General features: G+C 40.0%; 1 protein-coding gene across 19 annotated transcripts in view; it reads left to right on the top strand.

Moving 5' to 3' along the window:
• Nucleotides 1–26048, top strand: part of RANBP17 (RAN binding protein 17) — a 368523-nt gene that overhangs the window by 299207 nt on the left and 43268 nt on the right. For 14 of the 19 annotated variants that reach the window (XR_015148579.1, XR_015148578.1, XR_015148577.1 and 11 more), the window contains 4 exons: nucleotides 1954–2061; nucleotides 4207–4289; nucleotides 16340–16554; nucleotides 20455–20593. Coding sequence is in view for 11 of the 19 variants with exons in the window: in XM_086361112.1 (XP_086217238.1) it covers nucleotides 1954–2061; nucleotides 4207–4289; nucleotides 16340–16554; nucleotides 20455–20593 (545 nt within the window). In the remaining 8 variants the exon portion in view is untranslated. The remainder of the gene's footprint in view (nucleotides 1–1953; nucleotides 2062–4206; nucleotides 4290–16339; nucleotides 16555–20454; nucleotides 20594–26048) is intronic. The other 5 variants (XR_015148584.1, XR_015148583.1, XR_015148582.1 and 2 more) reach the window with 1 other exon arrangement.

The raw sequence follows: 26048 nt of genomic DNA, 5'->3' as shown, positions 1-26048 counted from the left end.
CAATTTCTCCTTTCGTGTACATGGGCCTACTTTTAGCAAACTGACCTAGAGTAGATTAAAGCTACCCAAAGCTTTTCTTTCAACAGTACGTGAACCATGAACTTCTAAATGTTCAAGCTGAATTTAGAAAAGGCAGAGGAACCAGAGATCAAATTGCCAACATCCACTGGATCATCGAAAAAGCAAGAGAGCTCCGGAAAAACATCTACTTCTGCTTTATTGACTATGCCAACAACAAACTGTGGAAAATTCTTAAAGAGATGGGAATATCAGACCACCTGACCTGCCTCCTGAGAAATGTGTATGCAGGTCAAGAAGCAACAGTTAGAACTAGTCATGGAACAACAGACTGGTTTCAAAGAGGGAAAGGAGTACATCAAAGCTGTATATTGTCACCCTGCTTATTTAACTTAAATGCAGAGCACATCATGAGAAATGTTGGGCTGGATGAAGCACAAGCTGGAATCAAGATTGCCGGGAGAAATATCAGTAACCTCAGATATGCAGATGACACCACCCTTACGGCAGAAAGCGAAGAAGAACTAAAGAGCTTCTTGATGAAAGTGAAAGAGGAGAGTGAAAAAGTTCATTTAAAACTCAACATTCAGAAAACTTAAGATCACTGCATCTGGTCGCATTACGTCATGGCAAATAGATGGGAAAATAATGAAAACAGTGACAGACTTTATTTTTTGATCTTCAGAATCACTGCAGATGGTGACTGCAGCCATGAAATTAAAAGATGCTTGCTCCTTGAAAGAAAAATTATGACCAACCTAGACAGCATATTAAAAAGCAGAGACATTACTTTACCAAGAAAGGCACGTCTAGTCAAAGCTATGGTTTTTCCAGTGGTCATGTGTGAATGTGAGAGTTGGACTATAAAGAAAGCTGAGCACTAAAGAATTGATGCTTTTTAACTGTGGTGTTGGAGAAGACTCTTGAGAGTCCCTTGGACTGCAGGGACATCCAACCAGTCCATCCTAAAGGAGATCAATCCTGAATATTCATTGGAAGGACTGATGCGGAAGCTGAACGCCAATACTTTGGCCACCTGATGCAAAGAACTGATTCATTTGAAAAGACCCTGATGCTGGGAAAGATTGAAGGCGGGAGGACAAGGGGCTGACAGAGGATGAGACGGTTGGACGGCATCACCGACTCAGTGGACATGAGTTTGAGTAGGCTCCAGGAGTTGCTGATGGACAGGGAGGCCTGGCGTGCTGCAGTCCATGGGATTGCAAAGAGTTGGACATGACTGAGTGACTGAACTGAACTGAATGCTTTTCTTCAAGCTATCATCCCGAATGTTCCTTGGGGCTACAGTGAAACTAAACAGCTGATTAAGTTAACAGTTTTTTTTTAAAGGAAAAGAATGTATGTAGATAATTTCTAAGCCGAGAGAGAAATACATGGGGTTTACTATTTACAGTGCCCTTCTGGCACAGTGGTAAAGTATCTGCCTGCAATGTGGGAGACCCAGGTTCCATCCCTGGGTTGGGAAGATCCCTGGAGCAGGGACTAACAACCCACTCCAGTATTGTTGCCTGGAGAATTCCATGGACAGAGGAGCCTGGCTGACTACAGTCCTTGGGGTCACAAAAAGTCGTATATGAATGAGCTACTAACACTTTCACTTTCTAATTTTATGTATTTTATTGATAAAAGTTATATAATAAACACTATTTTTTTCTTCAGGAATTTGATGTGCAAGAAACTCGGATAATAGCAGTTCAAATGTTTTTATCTTCATGAACTAAATTTATTTTCCTTTCCTACAATATTAAGTATAATATGCTGTAAATATCATACGTTGCTTACATGGTACTTCGTAAGTATGCTACACATAAAAGAAATGCGGATTCCTTTTTTTTTTTTTCTTTTTCAGTGGCACCAATTTTCAGGAACAGTATTTCTTTTGACCCTTAAATTCTTTAACAAGCTTCATAACAGGTACCCAACATATCTTCCTATTCTTCAGAGGGCTATTGAGCAGTGGTATGGAGAGCCAGCATGTACAACTCCCATCTTAAAACTTATGGCAGAACTAATGCAAAACAGGTAAGAGGTGTGTTAGGCAGATGGAAAAGTAATCTACTATTTGGTAGCACACATCAGAGATCAGACTTTCCTGCCTAGTGTGTGTGTATTTAAGGCTTAGCAAGAACCCAGGAACCAAAACTTAAGATGATCAGTGAAGGCAATAGAATTAGAGATACAAGGTTGAAACCTTTGGGGAGAAAGAATTAGGTGTATATGGGGACTCTGGCAACTGGGGAAAAAGTTGGAAGGCCACAGCCATCATTATTTAAAAGATTCAAAAGCATGAAATGGAGGAAAGGTGGTTTTAACCGTTTCACTGCTTTCTGTAGAGGAGAAAAGGAGCTGAGAGGTCTCTGAGTTGAGATGCTTTGTTTTGTGGATGAGGCACCAAGGGCAATTCATGGACATACAGTTTGTCTCAAAAAGCCCTGGGGATTGTCCCTGCTTTGACTTTTAAGGTATCCTTCTTCCTTTGTGCTAAAACGCATGTATGTGGTTGATTTATGCACTCACAATTTTTATTTAAATAGCAACTACAACACTTCTCAGGAATAGCCTAGTTAAGCCTATGATTTACACAGAGAAGCAGAGATTCAGGTTCTCCTCATATAAATATTAACAAAGGTGTACCTAAAAGAGAAACACTGTAATAAGCTAATTGGTTTTACCACTTTAAATGTGTCATTATGAATATGGCTTAGCACCAGATTACCTGTCACGTAGCGATCCTGTTTCATCAGTTCCTCTTTGTAAACTTCGTGTTGGAAGGGAGCTATCCAGACAGGGAAGGAGTATGGATTGCATCTCTAATCTCTGGTGCTGAGTGTTTCACAGCAATAATTTAAAAATTTTAAAACCAGAGGTGGAAAAAGACCTGGCAAATAAATAAATGTGAGTATTATTCTTTTGAAAGCTTTTAGGGTTTTTAAAAACTGTTCTCTAGGTACCTTAAAGACTAAAGGAAGGGTAGCTATATATTTTATATTAGAAATTTAGTTTTTATTAAATTACTGTTTTTCAGCAAGATAATTAATAGTACATTACTGATAAAACACTTAATACTAAAGGAAAAAAATAATTACATTATATATTTTATATCTGCCATAGATGGATAATTCATATCTAGCACAATTGTTCTCAGAACTACTTGGCAAAAATCTATAATATCAGAAGATGTTATCTTGTTTATATTTCTCTGAAACCTAATGTGAATTGTGTACATACATTTCTTTAATCAGAATTGTATGTCAGCCATCAAATGTTTCTAATAGCACTTCTAATAAGTTATAACTGCACTTAATTCTAAAGCATTTTGAAAACACAGAGAGAACCAGCAATGTATTCTGTTCCTTAGCAAAGTATCTTTGCTTCCTGGTGTTTCTTTGCTATGATGTGTTTCATATTTTTACTGATTCTTTTAGAAATATATGGTTATTTGTTGAAAGCAGAGCAGCAAGGCATATTAGAGCCAACTAAAGTCAAAGTGATGTTTAAAAAGCAAATATTATGCCAGGATGGCATATCAGTCCTTTGCCTTTTCAGACTGTCCCCCGACCTGTCAGAAACTAGGGAAGTAAAATTGTTCTCATTTAGAACTTCTGGGATTTGTTTCTCTTTACTTGAGCTATGTGCAGTGGAAACTATAGCCCCGTATGTAATTTAATGTGTTTGAAATATGCTTGAAGTATCAGATGATCCATTATGAATATGAGCAGTATTAAAGGTACTTAGATTTCCTGTTATATTGTCATTGTTTTAAAGATGTATATTAGGCACTACAGGAGATCTCAAATATAAATCTCTATACAAGTATCTATATAAACTTACATACTTGGGTTTTTTTTAATTATTATCTATCAGACGTTTGCATGAAAGGAAAGGGGGCTAAGAGGTCTGTAATGTAGGATGTCAAGATATCGTTTTGACAGATAAAAGATGAATTATTTGAATGAGCAAATAAATGAAAATAATTGTATTGTCCTAGTATCTTTAGTAAAAAATTAGCACATACATTTTGTCACCACTTGTTTAATGGAATGATACTTTTAAGAAAGGATGATTGTACTGTTGCTACTTCTAATAAATGAGAATTCTGGGTATTTTCATCCTATATTTTGTTTATTTATCTGTACATGTAGTCTAAATTTTTGCTGTATTTCTCAGATCCCAGCGTTTGAATTTTGATGTATCATCTCCTAATGGAATTCTTCTCTTCAGAGAAGCTAGTAAAATGATTTGCACTTATGGTGAGTATCCTTTTCCATATTTGTCTCTGCAATATAACTTTTATCTCTTTGGAGGAAAGAAAGATGTTAGTTATTTTGTTCTTTTGAAACTTCATATCTGTATGAATTTGTGAAGTAGATAACAGGGGTGCAAAAAGCTGGGTAGCTATCATATTGACATCAGGAAAAATAAGCAGTATGCCTTTGACTACAGATCTTGCCTGACAAACCTGATGAATTTCTTTTAGCTAAAACTTTAGTGTCAGAAGCAAAGGGAATACACTATAAATATAATATTGAAGTAGGATATTGAAAAGTTACAGCATATTGAAAATTGCTAAAATTTAGATTAGGGAGTTTAGTATATTGGGTCAAGGAATGCTTAAACCAGTGTGTCACTGACACTGAATTTGGGGGAAATATCCTGGTAAAGAGCAGTAAATATTTTATTATAGGGAATTTGAGGGCACTGTACCCTTAGAATCAGCCTTCTACAGAAATGATTGTCCTATTCAATTATAGTAAAAAAAAAAATTGGTAATTATTTTTCTGCTTCCCAACTCTGACAGCTTCATCAATGGAATTCTCAACTCTCTGAGACCTTTATGTAGCCAGGAAATGCCACAATAGATAAGAATCTTCAGTTAGCGTTCCACACACTGACTGAAAACTGACTACAAGCTGGACTCCTTGCAGTATTCTTCTCCTTGAGAGATGTTTTCCTGGGTCCTCCTTTTCTTTGTCCTCTTCTTTTTTGCCTGTCTGTCCTTCCTTTCCCAAATCAACAGCCAACTCTATGTTCGGCCTCAGAAGTTGCCTGTGATTCTCATACTTCTTTTTGAATACCTAGAAACAGATTCTACAGAATTTTGTAAAGCTTCTGTTGTGTTTTCAGGGTATATCTAATTCCTTTTAGTGTCTTATCATACAAAGATATGTGCCTGGACCTTTTTCCAAAAGCATGATATCTTAGAAAAAACACAGTTTGGGGAGATTAAAAGATCTGAGTACCAGTTCTAGTACCAACACGTATAGTTCCATGACCTTCAGTTAAGACACACAGCTAAGACACTCCTTGTCCTAGTTTTCTCGTATATAAAATTAGAAATAATGAATACCTACTGACCTCTCTGTCTAGTTAGGATTGTTACATTAGTCAGTCACGTTCGACTCTTTGTGACCCCATGGACTGTGGCTTGCCAGGCTCCTCTGTCCATTGAATTCTCCAGGCAAGAATACTGGACTCGGTTGCCCATTCCCTTCTCCAGGGTATCTTCCTGTTCCAGGGATCAAATGCTGGTCTCCTGCGTTGCAGGTGGATTCATTACTGTCTGCTCCACGAGGGAAGTCTATAAGGTGCTTCTGAGGATTCAGTTACATGGTGCATGGAAAGGCCTTAGATAAGTTAACTACTGTGCTTACTGTTATGAAGAAATTGAAGCTCATAGGGGTTAAAGATTTGCCAAGTAATACATAGTTAGCAAATAGGCAAATGGGGATTTCATTCACAGTCTGTGTAACTTCAGACGATCGTCTTCCCATAGTCCTTTCTGCTGCTTGGGAGTTGCCACAGGAAGATCGTACCTAGGGTATTTTTGATGAAGCGCTATTCTTTAGAGTATGGTGATTTTTATCCTAAAACTGAAAGGAAATGAAGGCTCAATAGAAAAATGACCTTCAACTTTGTTACCAGTGACTTTGACCCAGGCACTTTATTACACAGAGTAGCAGAAAAATCTTTTTCAGCTTTCACTGATTCCACATGCCTGCCCCAATCAGCCAAGCTGATTTTGTCTGTCTTCATCTTGAGTAATGTTTTATTACTCATGCTTTTACCTCTGGAGATTCTGATATGCTCATTGAAGGGAGATCCTATGGCTGCCATCCAGGAGTCTGGAAGGTGAGGGGGAAAAAAATGGCTAGAAGGGTGCAGAAGAACCAGCATTACTTATTTTCTGGGTAAGCCAAGGTGAAGGAAGAGAAAACCTATGGAGGAAGGAGGCCAGGACACTCTGGGGTCCCTCCCGCCCCGTCCTCACTGGGTTCCTCTCTGCTAGCCTGCCTCGGGCAGTGTCTGTGCCGTTGGTGATTGAGGCAGTGTGGGGGGAAGGACTCATTTGCAAATGCGCCTGATTTGTTACCTGTTTTGTAGAATACCTCCACCTCGCTGCTCAATGAGACTGGCAGAAAAATAATACTTTCGATATGCTGTTTTATTTATCTACATTCTGTCATGATATACTTTGATGTAAGTTTTTAATTTTGCTTCAGCTCTCAGCTGCTCTTGCCGTTACAGCTCAGGGTCAGCAATGAGGTTAGCCACAGTAGCACAAAACAATTTCCTGTTTGTGCAGCCCAGGTAACATTTGGATGAGGATTAGATTTTACCACATTTTCTACTAGCCCAAGCCTATTATTTCTAATGAGTTTTAAATTGCTTCAAGAACATGTATTTCAAAATTTAGTGCTATGATCCATTCAGCCCGAGCAACTTAATAAAAGAAATTTCTTTCTTAAATTTTTGGTTAAAATGTTGCATGCATTGTAATAAATGTTATTACTTTGGAAATCTACTTCTCAGTTTTAAGAACTGGGTGTTTTTTATGCTCAATTTCCATTTGTCCGATCTTTTCTTCCCTTTGCCTCTGGGTAATGGTATCTTTAGTGACATCTATTGGTTGAAGAGTGCACAGAAGGGAAAAATAGTGATTGTCTTTATAAGACTGGCAAGAATGAACTGCTCTTATTCCTTCCTTGCTGCTGCTGCTGCTAAATCGCTTCAGTCGTGTCCGACTCCGTGCGACCCTAGAGACGGCAGCCCACCAGGCTCCGCCGTCCCTGGGATTCTCCAGGCAAGAACACTGGAGTGGGTTGCCATTTCCTTCTCCAATGCATAAAAGTGAAAGTGAAGTCGCTCAGTCGTGTCCGACTCTTCTCAACCCCATGGACTGCAGCCTACCAGGCTCCTCCATCCATGGGATTTTCCAGGCAAGAGTACTGGAGTGGGTTGCCATTGCCTTCTCCATTCCTTCCTTAGGTACCTGATTTAAGGAAGCTCAATGTGTAAAAAATCTAAACAAAATGGATAGAACAGCTATAATTATTCACTGTACCTAAGAATTTACATCAGGGTTCTTTGAGCAATATATATTGCAGGTACATTTAAGGTATGACTTAATACTATGCTTAAATTGAATTTGCAAAGTGTTATACAAGCCACTGTCATTTGCTGTGACCTAGAAAAAAGGCCAGTGGTTTTCCAACTGGGTTTTTCAGAGCCCTAGAGATCTGTGATAATACACAGAGACCCTGCAGAGGTGGAGGAGGGGAGGACTCTACTGCCACTTCAACCAGAACTGCAGCTATTTATTGTTACACTAGACTTATTTGCAATAGGGGTCACCTGCTTAAAGATACTTTTTGATAAAAAGAGCTTGAAAATTACTGGTATGTACTACTAGAAGGGTTATGACTTATATTTATGTTTGCTGCTGCTGCTAAGTCGCTTCAGTCGTGTCTGACTCCATTCGACCCCAGAGACGGCAGCCCACCAGGCTCCCCCATCCCTGGGATTCTCCAGGCAAGAACACTGGAGTGGGTTGCCATTTCCTTCTCCAATGCGTGAAAGTGAAGTCGCTCAGTCGTGCCTGACTCTTCACGACCCCATGGACTGCAGCCTACCAGGCTCCTCCGTCCATGGGATTTTCCAGGCAAGAGTACTGGAGTGGATTGCCATTGCCTTCTCCAATATTTATGTTTAAATGATTATAAAAATTTAGCTGAAGGATGTATTGGCCTTGAAATAATTAGAGACTTGATAAAATGTTACCAGGAAATAACAGTTCTGAAAAACAGATAATCCAGGAACATGGATATAACCTTACGTTCTCTCAGAATCATGGTCAGGGACATAGAACAACAGAGTAGTAGAGTAATAAGCTCACCAAAATTTTATGAAGGAGATGGAATGATCAGTACCCTGAGGGTGCCAGGCCTTGAGGAGTACATTTCACAGTGAATCCACGTGTGTTGGACTTGGCCACTCCTGGACACAAGCAAGGAGAAGGCAATGGCAACCTACTCCAGTACTCTTGCCTGACAAATCCCATGGGCGGAGGAGCCTGGTAGGCTGCAGTCCATGGGATCGCAAAGAGTCGGACACGACTGAGCGACTTCACTTTCACTTTTCACTTTCATGCATAGGAGAAAGAAATGGCAACCCACTCCAGTGTTCTTGCCTGAAGAATCCCAGGGACGGGGGAGCCTGGTGGGCTGCCATCTCTGGGGTCGCACAGAGTTGGGCACGACTGAAGCGACTTAGCAGCAGCAACAGCAGCAGCACACAAGCAAAAAATGCTAAGCAAGTTGTTAAATAAGTAAGGGTGCTCTCCAAACAAGTACTTAGAGTTCAATAGATCTTTCAGCCATGCTGCTAATGTTTATCAAGCGTTTACTGTATGTTTGATATTGTGAGAATTAGAGAGGAAGACATACACAAAAAAGACCCTTACTGATTCTTCTCCTAGTTGAGTCCAACAGTGGACTCAGTCAAGTCCATAAAGGGTTATAACAGACTGTGTTCACTTTCATGCTTAAGAAGCATACCGAGTGCTGTGGGAGCCCAGAAGTTTCTAACTCAGACTGAGCGGCCAGACAAGGAAATAGGAATAGTGCCCAGAAGTTTGAGGAGGGCATTTCAAGCAGGTGATAGCTTTTATAAAAGCATATAAATGTAAAATATTAAAATAGTCTATTACTAAAATGAAGGATCTCAGAATTGCTGTATGAAGTAGAAAGTGAAAATTCCTGATTATCTCATCACTCAAAATCTTTTAACAATTTAGTGTGCAGTCTTTCATACTTTTTTATGTGTACATATACATGTATTATTCCAGAAGTGCTATTATAGTATACTTGCTAATCTGTAATTTGCTATTTTTTACTTATATGATGGCCATTACTTCATACTAACATATATATAAAATCTACCATATCTCTTTTTTCCTTCGGTTTTTCATTATTTTTTCTGCCTTATCTTTTAAAATAGCTGCAAAGTATTCCATCTTATGGTCATACTATAATTTATTTAACTACTCACCTTTTGGTAAATGTAATTTTTATAAACATGCAATCTTTCACTATCATGCACTAGCAAGCAACTGTGTACCTTCAGCTTCGTGAGCATCACTATTCAGTAAGTATATGTATTGAGAGTAGTGGGTATGGTTGAGACTCAGTGAGTAAAACTGAAAAAAAAAATAGTATGTCAGAAAGTAGTAAGTGCTATGGAAAAAAAAAAGAAGAAGAAGAAAGCAAAGAAAGTGTTAGAAGTGCTAGGGATTGGGAAACATGTTGCAATATTAAGTACAGTGATCAAAATAGGCATCATTTGAAAAAATGACATTTGAGCCAAGACTTGCAGTCAGTGAGGGGGTTAATTATGCAGCTATCTCAGGGAAGAGTGTTCTAGGCTGAAGGAACACCAAGTTTTAGGGTCCTGAGGCAGAAGTGTATCTGGCATGTCTGAATAACAGAATATCGGTAGCTGGAACAGAGTGAACAAGAGAGAGTAATAACAAAAGCAATGTCATGTAATGCCATATCCTGTAGACATTATCAGGACTTTAAATCCAAGTGAAAGAGAAGGACTTTAGAATGTTTTGAGCAGAGGGCTGACATGATTTTATATTCGCTTTGACCACGGTGATAGCAGTGGGAGTAGTGAAAAGTGGTTGGATTCTGTATATATCTGAAAGTAAAACCAAATTTCTTGATGGATTGGATATTTTTGTCATAATATGTTTATGACAAGGGATTTTGTCATAAACAACTGGAAGGATGAAGTTACCATTAACTGAGAGAGTAAAGGCCAAAACTGGGTACGAGGGGGAAATCAGAAGTTCCCTTTTGACTTCATTGAGCTTGAAATGTTGATTTAGACATTCAGGTGGAAGTGTTGAATACAGAGTCGGATATACAAGTCTGAGGATCAGAAGAGGTCTGGTCTAGAAAAACAAATATGGGAGTCATTAACTCTCTAGGTGGGATTTAAAGCTGCAAAACAGGAGAGGTTCGCCAGGGCATGGGGTGTGGATTTAAATATAAAAGATTTAGGTTTAAGTTTTAGAGTATTCTGTGTTAGGAGGGAAGGGAGAAGAGAAGGAACCAGCAAAGGAGAGAATGAGCAGGTACTGAAGTAAGAGAATAATCAGGAGAGAGTGTGTCTAGTCAGCTGTGTCAAAAGCTGCCAGTGAATTGAAGAAGGTGAGGACTAAGAGTTGATCATTACATTTAGGGAAAAGGTTATTAGGAACCTTGAAAAGAGCACTTTTAGAGGAGTAGGTGTAAAAGAGGAAAACTGAAGACACAGTTCTTTTAAGAAGAAACAATTCTTTTAAGGAGTTTCATTAACAGAAGGAAGTAATATCAAGCAGGGAAGTAGGGCCAAGAGAAGGTTTTGTTTCAAAAAAGAAAGACTGCATAGGAGAGAAAGGGGGAATTGCTGTGCTTTGTCTCAAGCCCATAAAAGGAGAGGGGAGCTAGTTCAACAGATTGAGAAGCTGGCTTTCACAGAGACTGTGCATAAGTGCAAATGCTAGGAGATGGTGAGATATGGTAGTGAACATTCGTTTTGGAATGTATTCCCAAAAGTGGATTTACACAGTTTATTTTTAATAAATTTAACCAAATTGCCCTCTACAGTGGTTATACTAATTCACATTCCCAACAATTTTCTTAATTTCCCACATGCTTATCAATGCTGCATTGTTTTAATCTTTTTCAACCTGAAAGGGAAATACTATATTCCTTTCCATATCCACAGCTCGTTTCTGTCTCAGACCACTTATATCCAGGGGATTTGGCTGGTTTGCAGAGACAGAGTGGGTTGAGCGACCTGAAATAATGTCAGCAAGCTTGCTCACATAACTGTTCTGATGCTAAATGAAGACATTCAACCTATAGAGCTGTCAGCTAAGTATCAAATTAACTTTAAAATTTTAGAGATTAAAGGGGAAAAATAAAAAGTAAATCAGTGTAACAGATTGCTTTATAAACCAGGAAGTAACATTGTTCATACTGTTAGTTCTTCCTGGTATAAGATACAACTACCATATATCTTAGCCCTTGCACCTTTTTTTAAAACTATTACTGGGACTTCCATAGTAGTCCAGTGGTTAAGAATCTGCCTTCCAACACAGGGGATGCAGATTTGATCTCTGATTGGGGAACTAAGATCCCACATGCCACAGGGCAACTAAGCCCATATGCCTCTACCACTGAGCCCACACCACAACTACTGAGCCCGCACCGCAACTAGAGAGCCCACACGTCAACTAGAGAGCCCGCGCCACAACTCCTGAGCCCGCAGCACAACTACTGAGCCCGCGCCACAACTCCTGAGCCCGCGCCACAACTCCTGAGCCTGCACCACAACTACAGAGCCCGCGCCACAACTAGAGAGCCCACACCGCAACTCCTGAGCCTGCACCGCAAGTAGAAAGCCCGCACTGCAACTCCTGAGCCCACACCACAACTCCTGAGCCTGCACCGCAACTCCTGAGCCCGCACTGCAACTCCTGAGCCTGCACCACAACTAGAGAGCCCGCGCCACAACTCCTGAGCCTGCACCGCAACTAGAGAGCCCGCACCGCAACTCCTGAGCCCGCACCGCAACTCCTGAGCCTGCACCACAACTAGAGAGCCCGCGCCACAACTCCTGAGCCCGCACCGCAACTCCTGAGCCTGCACCACAACTAGAGAGCCCGCGCCACAACTCCTGAGCCCGCACCGCAACTCCTGAGCCTGCACCACAACTAGAGAGCCCGCGCCACAACTCCTGAGCCCGCGCCACAACTCCTGAGCCCGCGCCACAACTCCTGAGCCCGCACCGCAACTCCTGAGCCTGCACCACAACTAGAGAGCCCGCGCCACAACTCCCGAGCCTGCACCGCAACTAGAGAGCCCGCGCCACAACTCCTGAGCCTGCACCGCAACTCCTGAGCCTGCACCACAACTAGAGAGCCCGCGCCACAACTCCTGAGCCCGCACCACAACTCCTGAACCTGCACCGCAACTAGAGAGCCCGCACTGCAGCTCCTGAGCCTGCACCGCAACTAGAGAGCCCACGCCACAACTAGAGAGCCCACACCACAACTCCTGAGCCTGCACCGCAATTCCTGAGCCCGCACCGCAACTAGAGAGCCTGCACCGCAACTCCTGAGCCTGCACCGCAACTCCTGAGCCTGCACCGCAACTAGAGAGCCCATGCCACAACTAGAGAGCCCGCACCGCAACTCCTGAGCCCGCACCGCAACTAGAGAGCCCACGCCACAACTAGAGAGCCTGCAGCGCAACTCCTGAGCCTGCACTGCAGCTAGAGAGCCCGCGCCACAACTCCTGAGCCCGTACCACAACTACCGAGCCTGCGCCACAACTCCTGAGCCCGCGCCACTACTACTGAGCCCGAAAGCAGTAACTAGATAGAAGCCTGATGACAGAATGAAGAGCTGCCGTGCGTGTCCCACAGCCAAGACCTGATGCAGTCAAATGAATAGTGTTTTACATTGTGTTCTTCTGAGGGCACAGAGAAATGGTAGAGTGTGGGCCAAAGATCCACACTGTGATACCCTACAGCCAGTTCTCTTTGAAGGAATAGAGGGAACGTGGTCAAATACATAGAACTGTCCTTACTTTGAATTATGTATTAGAAGCAAGTGACATTATTCTACACCAGACACACTCAGCTTTACCGCCTCCTCTTTTTCAGGCCTTAGCTCCCCATGTCTGACCTAACAGGCTAGTAGACTGGAGAGAGAAAAGAGCCCTTACTACTGTGTCTGGCTATAGTTTACATGAGCACTGTGCCGGTTACTGGGGTAAGCATTTTATATATGCTGTCTCCTTCACTCCACATAAGAGCCTTGTGAGTTATAAGTGCTGTTATTGTAACTGCTCCCAGTTATGACAGATATGGTCAGTGGGAAACAGTTAAAGGTTTCCCTTTTGATTCTAAACTTCGGAAGTCTCTAATTTCATTACAGAAAATGTATCATTTCTTTTTTACAAGTGGCGACTGTTACTGGCTTCAGTGGCTGCCTTCGTCACCCAGCAGTCCATCAGTGCAATAAAGACCTCCCTCTTAGGAAGGAAGGAGATGGGACTTTATAGGCGTGGGGTGGAATAGGGAAGGCAAAGAGGTTTGTCATACCTATAGAGGAACATTAAAACAAAATCTGCACGTGATCACTTTTGTTTAGAGCAGTGTGAGTCTAACTGCTAGATTTTAAGCTTTTTGAGGGCAGAGACTCCAGTTTCAGTAAGGATTGTTGAATAATATAAATTGAATAACGCTGATGGGGTGAATAAATGATGTGGACATGCCTTCTCTTCCATAGTCATTTATAGCCACCATGGAATGTAGAACCACTGGAGCATGATGAAATATAGTTTCCTCTTTCAAAAGTATTACTCATTCTACTTTTTCAAGGTCATAATGGTATGCTAGTTACTGTTTTAATTCACACAGGTGTGTCTGAAATAGTCCGAAAGACATGTATGCCAGATTGCAACTTTAATACAAGATAAAAGTTGTGATTCTAAATAATTAATCCTTCTTGATTATAGGTTATCCAGTCTTTTAGAATCAAAAATTTTCTCCCAACACAGTTCTTAGTCTGCCTTTTCCATCTTGCGCTGAAGAAAATAGGATCTTTACTTTCCCCATAAGGACCTCAGCATAGGAAGTCCCCAGAAGATGGCCTACTTTTCTCTGTTTGGCCCTAGCCTCCTTAACTCAAAATGTGTAAACCACCACTACCACCAAATTATCCAGCTTTTTCCATCACATGCAAGCAGTGCTTTTCTTTCCTGGGAAAGGGAAGGGGACAGGGAATGTGTATGTTGATTTAGATTGAATTGGAGGCGAAGGTAGTAAACCAGTGGTTGAGAACTGCCCTCTCCTGCAGCTCCCTGCTTTTAAAGGCCTTCATGCCCGTGCACATAATCTCTGGAATACTCTTCTCTCCCTCAAGTCCATCTGAGAGTTTGTGATTGGTCACTGAGAAGCAACCTGTTCTGTGAAGCCTTACCCACCCTGCTGTCATGTCCAAGCAAAGCCAGTCTCTTCTATTCCCATAAAATCTTGACATATGTCTCTGATAGTGTTTGTCACATTGTATGAAATTATTTGTTTACAAATCTATTCTCCCACCAGTAGCTATTAAGGAAATACTATCATATTGAGTTAAAACTTAGCATATCTTTCTAAGAGAAGTTAGGATGAGATCATGAGAGAGGGTACAGAATGTGGTATGGAGTAAATTCCAAGATATGCTTCAGCCAACACAGTGGTGGTATCATTCAAATGTATAAATTATAAGCAAAGCCACTGGGCTTCCAAGGATTCATAGAAAGAAAAAGAAAAAAAAAGTGTATGAAACTGTTTCAGAAAGGCAGATAAAGGGCAGGAAACCTTCACCTTGGCCTGGTCCTGTTTCTTACTCTGCTAGAATGATTGGTCCTTCTTAACCTCTTAGTAAGCATACAGTTTTCATAATATTCGTATCAGTCGAGATTCAAACAGGGAAAAGCAGACACTGTGACACTGATGGAATAGGGAGTTTATTTTAGGAATTAGGCGTTGTACTATCTTGGGCAAAGATGGCAAAATGGACCTCCAAGGGGGGGGTTGGAAGTTCAGGAGAAAAATCACTAATCAGGCCTCCTGAAATAATGGCATGGTGGACAAGTTGGAGCTGGCAAGGATATCTAAAAGCTGGAGACACCCAGCTGCTAGGGTGAGACCATGAAAGACAGCGGAGTGAGGGGGACTGGTGTAGTGGTGTGGGCGCAGTGGAAGGCTGTTGCTTCTGTGTGGCTGCCGCTCTGCACGTTTACTGCCAAGCACGTGGTGGGCTTGGGGTCATTGGTCAGCAGGGCTTGCAGTGCTTCACACAGAGCAGGGAAAAGCAGGGACAAACTAAAACCCAAAGGCATTTCTGCGTCTTGTTCTCACAGCCTCTAATCACACAACCTTCAGAAAGTCCTAGCTGCTACCTCACTTTCATCTTCCAAATCTCATATAGATTTCTCTTTTGCTCAATTCTAGGCCACAACTGTACAGGGAAATGAGTTCTGGGAAACTTAATTCTTATTTAGCCCAATAGACACAGTACAGAACCACAACAGTATGCCTCTAAATTTTGTAAATTGAATTTAGTTTCAATTTTAGAAGTGTTACTTACTTGAACAGGAAAAAGCAGAGCTAAGAAACATATATGACTTTATAATTTTTTACAAAGCATTCTTGGATATTGTCTAGTAATATGCCTTACTAGCACACATTTCAGAAAGAGAAATTGTGGTTGTAAATGCTAACTAGAAAAAAACTGTAAGGTGATTATATAAACATTACTTTGTTTTTGATGGTCAAACATAGAATTTAAGTACAGTTTTTAAATGACCATCTCTTTAGGTCTTCTGAAAAAGGATCTAAGGAGAAAAGGGAAGTACCATTTATTGTGTACTATGCCAAGAACTTGTGTGTCTTATTTCATTTACTTCATGTACCAAACCTGTGATCCTCCAAAAAGTAAAGTAGCTCAGTATCAAGTTCATGTGAAAAAGGTGAAAATGCGAAAATTCACCCCACAATTTAGAGTAACTTATGTATCTAAGTTATCTTTTCTTGACTTAGTTGGTTATTTATTCCTACTTTTTTTCACTTCTTATTGAAGAAGAGATAATGCAAATATTAAAGTATATAAACTAATCTTTAGTACAACTCAATGAGTTTTCATGTATCTACGTATATATTCGTGTAATCACCATCCAGACAAAAATATCAAACTTCTCCAGTACCTTTGATTGATTTTCACTGGGCCATTTGTACTTCCCATATAAACTGCCTTGTGTATTTATATTTTTCATTATATGATGGTGTGACTCTTGGAACAACAGTAGGGGAAAATGAACAATAGCAATAAAGTGAAAATGTCGATCATGTGCCTCGTAACTGCTTTGAATTACATCTGCTTATGCCACTTTCTCATTCTGCTTTTACCCTGAAACAGGGACTCAGATCCTGTCCCTTGGGAGCCTCTCAAAAGATCAGATTTATCCAATGAAACTCAAGGGCATCTCCATCTGCTATTCAGCTCTCAAATCTGCCTTGTGTGGAAATTATGTCAGCTTTGGCGTCTTCAAGTTGTATGGGGACAACCACTTTGACAATGTACTCCAAGCCTTTGTCAAAATGCTGCTGTCGGTGTCCCACAGTGACTTGCTCGTAAGCAATCCTATATCATGGGAGTCTTTGTATGAAATGTGAAGTCACACCACCACAGGCTTAGAATTGTTACAATGAAGCCCGAGAAGTTAGAACAGCACTATATCATTTTATGTTTTAGGACAGCATTTAATTTAGCTTACAGAATTAGAACAACTTTAGTGGCTGTCTTTATATAATTAAATGTGTAGCTTTGAAAACTGCATCTTCTGACAAATTGGTCATCCAGAGTGTTCCGAGTTCTGTGTCTACAGAAAGTGTAATTAGCAATTTCAACTAACTGCTTACAACTGTACTCACAATTCAGAAAAGGTCTGTGTTTCCTGGGGCGGAAATGCAGGATGACTTCAGGATCTTCTCCTTCCTTCACTTCTACTCTGTCTGCTTCCCATGCTGTTTGGCTTTCCTTTCCCTTAACACCCTGATATGGTGGACAGAGTGCTGAACTAGAAGTTGAGCAACCTGGTATATAGTCTCAACTCTGCCACTCACTGGCCATTTACCTCGAATAAATCACCTTCTCTATTTCTCCAGGCTTCAATTTCCTCACCTCTAAAACGAGTAAATTAAACAAAGTGATCTCTAGGTCCCTTTTCTACCCTACTGTCTAGTTTTAGTGATTTATGTCAGTAGTTTTCAAACTTTGAAGCCCATCAGAATCACCTGGGGTGCTTGCTGGAATTCAAATTTCCAGGCTCCTCCACTGAGCTGTGTCGTTATCAGACGTTTTTTTTTAAATCTCTCTGCCTGATTACACAAAAGCTAATATATGCCCAGCGTGGTTGCAGTAGTTGCTTCAGTAGCACAGCCAAACTTACGCTCAGGCTTTCCCACCTGCCCCAGACTACGAGATCCGGGGCCTGCGTTAGTCAGCCTGTACAAGACATGCTTCTTGACATTCTAATGGACTAGTGGTACCCTCTTCCGCCTTTCTAAGCTAGTCTTCATAAAACCACATCTTGGGAATTCCCTAGCAGTTCAGTGATTAAGACTCTGCAGTTTTACTGCCAAGGACCCAGGTTCAGTCCCTAGTCAGGGAACTAAGATCCTGTAAGTAACACAGCATGGCCCAAAAAACCCAAAAACCAAACAAAAAAATGCATCTTGAGCCAAAGGTGTCCAGCCTCTTTGCAGTAGAATGGAATGCTCATTGAAGGCTGCCTGTGCAACAGAAATTGTGGAATAGAGACTTGAGTCAGATCAGCCATGTGCTACAGCCTCATTGAGGGAACTCTTCATTTAGCACTTGAAGCCCACCAAAAAAAAAAAAAAAAGAAGAAGAAGCAAACCTGATATGGCTCCAGGATTTTCTGATCTTTTTTCTAGTAGACAAGCAAACCTTTATCTCAGTAATTTCAAAATTGAGGATGCAGAGGACTCCCTTAGAATATACTTCTTAAATGCCCTTTTCAGGACCTCATTCCAGAGGTTTTCATTTTGTTAAGTCTGATCTGGGGATCAGAAAACTGTGTTTTTAACAAGCACCCCTATGTGATTTTTATGGAGGTAGTCTTAATCTCACTTTAATAAATATTGCTATGGTTTATTTCTCTTATGAGTGTTGTGCTTCTTTGATACTGGTTTGAGTTTCATTTGAGGTTTTCCAGGTGTATTTCTCATGCACTTATCTTTTGCCTGTTGTGTATGGTAAATATTAAGCCATTTACCCAGTTATGATTTAGTTATATGGGTTGACATTGTGTGAATACAGCAGATGATGATACCAAATCCTATTATAACAGCAGATTTCTTTGTGTTAAAAAAAAGGTTCCCTAGCCCCTGTTAAGCACTGTTCTGTGTTATATTATTCCAGCCCAGAAAAATAATTCAGTCTTCTAAATTCCATACTACAGCAGTGTTGCTTGCGCTTAACCGTTAACCATATAAGGCAAATTGAAATTACGTACTATGCTATACTATAGCTTCAAATTAGGACTCTAGAGATCAAGATATTTTTATTAGAATTCCTTTAAATACTGAATTGAGAATCATTACGTCATTTGTTCCATGTTAGGTTGGTGCAAAAGAAATTGTGGTTTTGCACTGTTGAACTTTGCCATTTGCACTTTGATTTTGCCATACATTCTTAAATAAATGTGGTTATGTTATACATCGTTTTAATACACATTTATCACTTTATATTTTTTGCTAATGACTTATTACTTGCTGTTTATTTTATATTTATTTTAGACTAGGGAAATTATATTAAAAAGCAAATTCAAGTAATTTTCTTATTTGAGTTCTAATGTGTTGTAAAACGGCAGAGACAGCTCATAACAACAACACATTTGGCCCAGAAACTGCTAATGAACATTGTAGTCAGGCTTCCCTGGCGGCTGAGACAGTAAAGAATCCACCTGCGGCGTGGGACACCTGGGTTCAATCCCTGGATTGGGAAGATCCCCTGGAGGAGGGCATGGCAACCCACTCCAGTGTTCTGGCCTAGAGCATCCCCATGGACAGAGGAGCCTGACGGGCTACAATCCATGGAGTTGCACAGAGTCAGACACAACTGAGTGACTAGGCACAGCACACAGTACAGTGCAGTAGTGGTTCAAGAAGTTTTGCAAAGGAGACGATGAGAGCCTTGAAAATGAGCACAGTAGCTGGCTATTGGAAGTTGACAATGACCAACTGAGAGCCGGCATTGAAACTGGTCCTCTTACAACTGCACAAGAAGTTGCTGAAGAACTCAATGTCGACCATTCTAGTCATTTGGCATTTGAAGCAAATTGGAAAGGTGAAAAAGGTTGATAAATACATGTTTCATAAGCTGACCAAAAATTTTAAAAACTGTCACTTTGAAGTGGCGTCTTCTCTTATTCTCCACAACAACAACAACGAGCCATTTCTCAATCAGATTGTGACTTGTGATGAAAAGTGGATTTTATACAATTGAAGATGGCCAGCTCAGTGGTCGGACCAAGAAGAAGCTCTAAAGCACTTCCCAAAGCCAAACTTGAACCCAAAAAAAGGTCATGGTCACTGATGGTCCGCTGCCGGTCTGATCTTACTCCAGCTTTCTGAATCCCCGTGAAACCATTACATCTGAGAAGTATGCTCAGCAAATTGAAGAGATGCATCAAAAACTGCAGTGCCTGCAGCCAGCATTGATCAACAGAAAAGGCCCAGTTCTTTTCTACAACAACGCCCGACTGCATATCGCACGACCGATGCTTCAAAGATGGAATGAATTGGGCTGTGAAGTTTTGCCTCGTCTGCCATATTCACCTGACCTCTCACCAACCGACCACCACGTCTTCAAGCATATCAACTTTGTTCAGGGAAAATGCTTCCACAACCAGCGGGAAGCAGAAAATGCTTTTCATGAGTTCATCGAATCCCAAAGCGTGGATTTTTATGCTGTAGGAATAAACAAACTTATTTCTCATTGGCAAAAATGTGTTGATTGTAATGGTTCCTATTTTGATTTAAAAAAAAATGCATTTGAGCCTAGTTTAAAATGATTTATACCCAGGCTTCCTGGCTAGCTCAAATGGTAAAGAGTCTACCGGCAATGTTGGAGACCTGGGTTCAATCCCTGGGTCGGGAAGATCCCCTGAAGAAGGGCATGGCAACCCACTCCAGCATTCTTGCCTGGAGAATCCCATGGACAGAGAAGCCTGGCGGACTGCAGTCCACGGGATTACAAAGAGTCAGACGTGATTGGGCGACTAACAGTTTCACACTTTCATTTTCATAATTATTTAAAATTCACAGTCTGAAACTGCAATTATGTTTGCACCAACCTAATTATTTTATATATCTTTATGTTTGTGTTTATTTATATATTTATATGTAAATAAGGTCACAATTTCCAGTCTTATACATGTCAGTTTTCACTGACTGTAGCATGTCTTTTGCTTCCCTGTGGCTTGACATTTAGTATTTCTATTATAGCAATATCGGAAACTGAGCCAGTCGTATTATCCACTCTTGGAATGTCTCACCCAGGACCACATGAGCTTCATCACCAGCTTAGATCCTCCTGTACTCCTGTATGTCCTCACATCCATCTCAGAGGGACTCACTGCTCTTGGTGAGTATCAGAGAGAGCATTGTTTTCAGAGGAAGAATTTGGTTGTGGTCTCTTAGAGTAGGTGCTTTTGAGATGATCATGGGGGAAGACTGTTTAACCAAAGTGAAAGATTGTAACTATTACTTAAAAGACAGAAAATACCCTTTTTCATATTTTGATGTACAGTTTATTTTTAATCAGCTTTATTAAAGTACAATTTACACAATGTAAAAATTATTGATTTTAAATGAACAGTTCAGTGCATCTTGACAAATGTCTGTACATAGTCATGAACCACCACAGCCAAGATACAGAACATTTTCATCACCACAAAAGCTCCCTCATGACCCCTTCTAATCAATCCCTCCCCCTAGTTCCAGCCCCAAGCAACTACTGTCTACTTTCTCTCACGGTAGTTTGCTTTTTCCAGAATTTCATATAAGTGGAATCATGTAACATACAGTCCTTTGTGTCTGGCTGCTTCCATTTAGCATAATGCCTTATTTTGCGAATCAGTTTTTATCTTTCTGTTGCTCAGTATTATTCCATGGTATACGTTACCACATTTGTTAATTTGTTAATATATTTTCACCAACTGATAACATTTGGGTTGTTTCCATTATTTGGTTGTTTTGATAATGCTACTATGAACATTCACGCACAAGTCTTTCTATGGACAAATATTTCTCTTGAGTAAATACCAAAGTGAAATTTCTGGGTTGTATGCTAGATGTATATTTAACATTGTTGAAATCTACCAAACTATTCCAAAGTGACTGTACCATTTTGCTCCCTGCAGCAATGTATAAGGGCTCCAGTTGCCCTCTACTTTCCCTAACCCTTGCTATTTTCAGTCTTTTGGGGGGTAGGAGACAGAGGCTGCTTTGGATCTTAGACACGGCATGCAAGAGCTACCATTTTTGTTTCATGCAAGATCTTTCATTGTAGTTTCCCTGCTCAGTCTCAAGTAGTTGAGGCACTTGGGCTTAGCTGCTCCATGGCATGTAGGCACTTCGTTCCCCAACCAGGGATTGAACCCACGTTCCCTGCATTGCAAGGCAGATTCTTAACCACTGGACTGCCAAGGAAGTCCCGATTATCAGTCATTTTAATGGGCATGAAGTGGACTCTCTTTGTGTTTTTATTTTGCATCTCACTAATGGATGTTAATTTGGGCATCTTTTCATGCTTATTTGCCATTTATCTGTCTTCTTGGTAAAGTAGTTGTTCCAATCTTCTACCCAGTTTTTCTGAGTTATTTTATCTTGAAAGTGTTTGTTATATATTGTGGATACAAACCTTTTCTCAAATACATGTTTTGCAAATATTTTTTCAACTTTGTCTTGTCTTTTTTTATTTTCTTAACAGTATCTTCTGAAGAGTAAAAGTTTTCAATTTTGAGGAAGTCCAATTATTTTTTTCTGTTAGAGATCATGTCTTTTGTGTCCTATCCTAAGAAATCTTTGCTTATTAACCTGAGGCCATAAAGGTTTTTTTCTGTGTTTTCTTCTAAAAGTTTTATAGTTTTAGCTTTTATGTTTAGGTCTATGTTCCATCCAATTTATTTTTGTACATCATATTATAAGAGGCTTCCCTTGTGGCTCAGCTGGTAAAGAATCCGCCTGCAATGCGGGAGACCTGGGTTCAATCCCTGGGTTGGGAAGATCCCCTGGAGAACGGAAAGGCTACCCACTCCAGTATTCTGGCCTGGAGAATTCCATGGATTGTATTAATTCTTGCAGTCACAAAGAATTGGACGCGACTAAGCAACTTTCACTCACTATTGTGGGTAAAAGCTAGAATTCTTTTTTTAACATGGATATTCAATTGTTCTAGCACATTGTTGAAGAACATTCTTTATCTATTAGACTACTTTGTGCCATTTCTGTACTATCCTAATTTTATAGTAAGTCTCAAAATCAGATAGTGTGGCCTTCTAATTTTTTTTTTTTTTTTTCATTATAAATTGTCTTGACTATTCTGGCCTTTGCCTTTTTTTTTTTTTTAATAAATATTAGAGTCAACTTGTCAATTTCTCTTGTTAGATTAAAAAATGAGCAGGAGAATTTTTATTGGGTTACATTGAATCTGTAGCCCAATTTGGGGAGAACTGACGTCTTAGCAATATTGAGTGTTCAGTTCTTGAAAATGGCATATCTTTCCATTTATTTGGATCTTCTTTATATTTTCTCAACAGCATTTTTGAAGTTTTGAATATTAAGTCTTATCCAACTAAGTATTTTATGTTTTTATGCTTTTGTAAATGGTATTGATTTCAATATCTGTTGTTTTTGCTACCATGTAGAATTGCAGTTGATTTCTTTATATGTTGACCATGTACTCTGTAACCTTGCTAAACTGACTTATTAATTCTGGTAGCATCTGTTACGATTTCTTCATGATAGATGTGTCTTTCTACATAGTTATGTCTGCAAATAAAGATAGTTTTACCTCTTTGAATCTGTATGGCTTTTCTTCATACCTTATTACACTGGCTAGAGCCTATAGTAAAATGTTGAATGGAAGTGATGGTAGCAAACACTTTTCCCTTGTCTTCAATGTTATGGAGAAAGATATACTATTTCACCATTCAGTATAAGATTAGCTAGCTCTAGGTTCGATTCCTGGGACAGGCAGATCCGCTGGAGAAGGGATAGGCTACCCACTCCAGTATTCTTGGGCTTCCCTTGTGGCTCAGCTGGTAAAGAATTCACTTGTGGTGTGGGAGACCTGGGTTCGATTCCTGAGTGGGAAGATCCCCTGGAGAAGGGAACGGCTTCCCACTCCAGCTTTCTGGCCTGGAGAATTCCATAGACTATACAGTCCATGGGGCCACAAAGAGTCAGACAAGACTGAGAGACTTTTACTTCATTTACTAGGTTTTTTTGTAGAGCTTCTTTATCTTGTTAGGAAAATGTCTTTCTTTTGTAGTTTTCTGAGAGTATTACCATGAATGGGTGTTGAATTTTATCACATTTTTCCTGCGTATACTAAGACAATCTTAGGGTTTTCGTTGTGTCTGTTAATACATTGCATGGTATTAGCCATCATATTGATGGGTATTTGAATGTTAAAGCAACCTTGCATTCCACACTGGGTTACGACATATTGTCCTGCTTATAAATTAATAGATAAAACTTTCTAAAATTTAGATACATATTTTTACATCTATAATAGGTTCACGACAGCTATGATGGATTCTTCTGTAGTTCTTCGTTAATAATTTTCTGTTCTTCTCGTATCTTTGCCTTGTTTTGGTATTGATATAGGGCTCTCAGAAATGAATTGAGAAATGTCCCCTCCTCTCATTTTCTTAAAGAGTTTGTGTAGAATTGTTATCAGTTCTTCCTTAAATGTTTAATAGAATTCCCTACTGAAAGCACTAGCCCTAGATTTTTCTTTGTTAGAAGGTTTTTAACTATAAATTAAATTTCTTTAATGGATATAGGACTATTCCAGTCTCCTATTATATCTTGAGTAGCATTTGATACCTATATCTTTAAGGGAAATTATTCATTTCATCTGAAGTTTATCTGACATTATTGGCATAAAATTGTTCATGTTACCCTCTTGTTATGGCTTCCGTGGTGGCTCAGTGGTAAAGAATCCGCCTGCAATGCAGGAGACAGATCAATCCCTGGGTAGGAAAGACACCCTAGAGAAGGAAATGGCAACCCAATCCAGTAGTCTTGCCTGGGAAATCCCATGGACGGAGTAGTCTGTCAGGCTACAGTCCCTGGGGTTGCAAGAGTAGGACATGACTTAGTGACTAAACTACCACCACCATCCTCTTGTTATACAGTTTGATTTCTGTAAGATCTCTAGTAATGTTCCCTCTTTAATCCCTAACATTGGCAATCTGTGTGTTTTTTTTCTTGGGAATACTGGCTCTAGGTTTATTAATTTTGTACAGAGAACCAGTTTTCATTTTTCACTGATTTCTCTATTGTTCTGTTTTTTATTTCATTGACTTCATGTATGATCTTTATAATTTCCTTCCTTCAGTTTATTTGCTTTTCCTTTTCTAGTTTTTCAAGTAGAAGCTTACATTGCTGATCTTAGACCTTTTTTCTTTTCTCATATACAGATCTAGTGCTTTAAGCACTGCTGTGGCTATCGCTCATAAAATTTTTATTTATTTGGGGACTTTTTCTATTCAGTTAAAAGTATTTTCTAATTACCCTAGTGATTTCTTCTTTTACCAATGAGGTATTACTTAGAAGCACATTGTTTAATTTCTGATAGTTCTGTTATTAATTCTAGTTTAATTTTATTTTAGTCATAGAATATACTCAGTTGTTGTTATTGGATCTTTTTTATGGTCCAAAGTACAGTGAATGTTTCAGGAGCACTTGAAATGGGTGTGTATTCCATTGTTGTTGGGAAGAATGTTCTCTAACCGTCAGATCTAATTGCTTGATAATGTTCACATTTTCTGTATTTTTACCAGTTATTTTTTTGTCTGTTTGTCTGTTTTCTACTTGTCCTTTGAGTTACCAAAAGATAAGTGGTAAAGCCTCTAACCATAATTATCAATTTGTCCATTTCTCCTTTTACTGCTATCAGTTTTTGTATGAAGTATTTTGAAGCTCTGTTATCAAGTGCGTGTATATATATTTAGGAGTGTTATGTCCCCTTGATTAATTTACCCCTTTATCCTTATGAAATGACACGGTTTATTTCTGGCAATATTCTTTCCTCAGAAATCTACTTTGTCTGGTATTACTAGCCTCTCCAGCATTCTTTTGATTACAGTTAGCCTCTTTTTCCATCATTTCACTTTTAATCTTTCTGTGTGTCTCTGTATTTAAAGTTGGTTTCTTATCGACATGAGGTATTTTCTGTTGCAACACCTTTTTACAAACCTGATGACTTAAAACAACATAAATTTGTTCTGTAGTTCTTTGCTTCATAAATCTGGCGTGGGTCTCACCAGACTAAAATCAAAGTGTCAGCAGAGCTGTTTCCTGCCTTCTTCAGCCTCTAGAGATTGCCTGCATGCCTTGTCCTGGCTCCTGTCCTCCGTCTGCAAAGCCAGCAGCACTGAATATCTGGGCATTCTCCCACAGGTGCGTCTCCAGTTGATTCTGATGTCTTCTGCCTCTCTTTCACTTTCAAGGACCCTTGGAATTACCTTGGGCCTACCCATATAATCGGGAGAAGGCAATGGCATCCCACTCCAGTACTCTTGCCTGGAAAATCCCATGGACGGAGGAGCCTGGTAGGCTGCAGTCCATGGGATCGCTAACGACTGAGCGACTTCACTTTCACTTTTCACTTTCATGCATTGGAGGAAGAAATGGTGACCCACTCCAGTGTTCTTGCCTGGAGAATCCCAGGGACGGCGGGGCCTGGTGGGCTGCCGTCTGTGGGGATCCACAGAGTCGGACACGACTGAAGTGACTTAGCAGCAGCAGCTACCCATATAATCAGGGATAATCCCCCTATTTTTAGTTCAACTGACTAGCAACCTTAA

Source organism: Bos grunniens, chromosome 20 (assembly GCF_055505025.1).
Source record: "Bos grunniens cultivar Pamir isolate PY7600 chromosome 20, Bosgru_T2T1.0, whole genome shotgun sequence".
Taxonomy (NCBI): domain Eukaryota; kingdom Metazoa; phylum Chordata; class Mammalia; order Artiodactyla; family Bovidae; genus Bos; species Bos grunniens.
The sequence above is the reverse complement of the archived record's forward strand: the minus strand, read 5'-3'. Positions and strand labels throughout refer to the sequence as shown.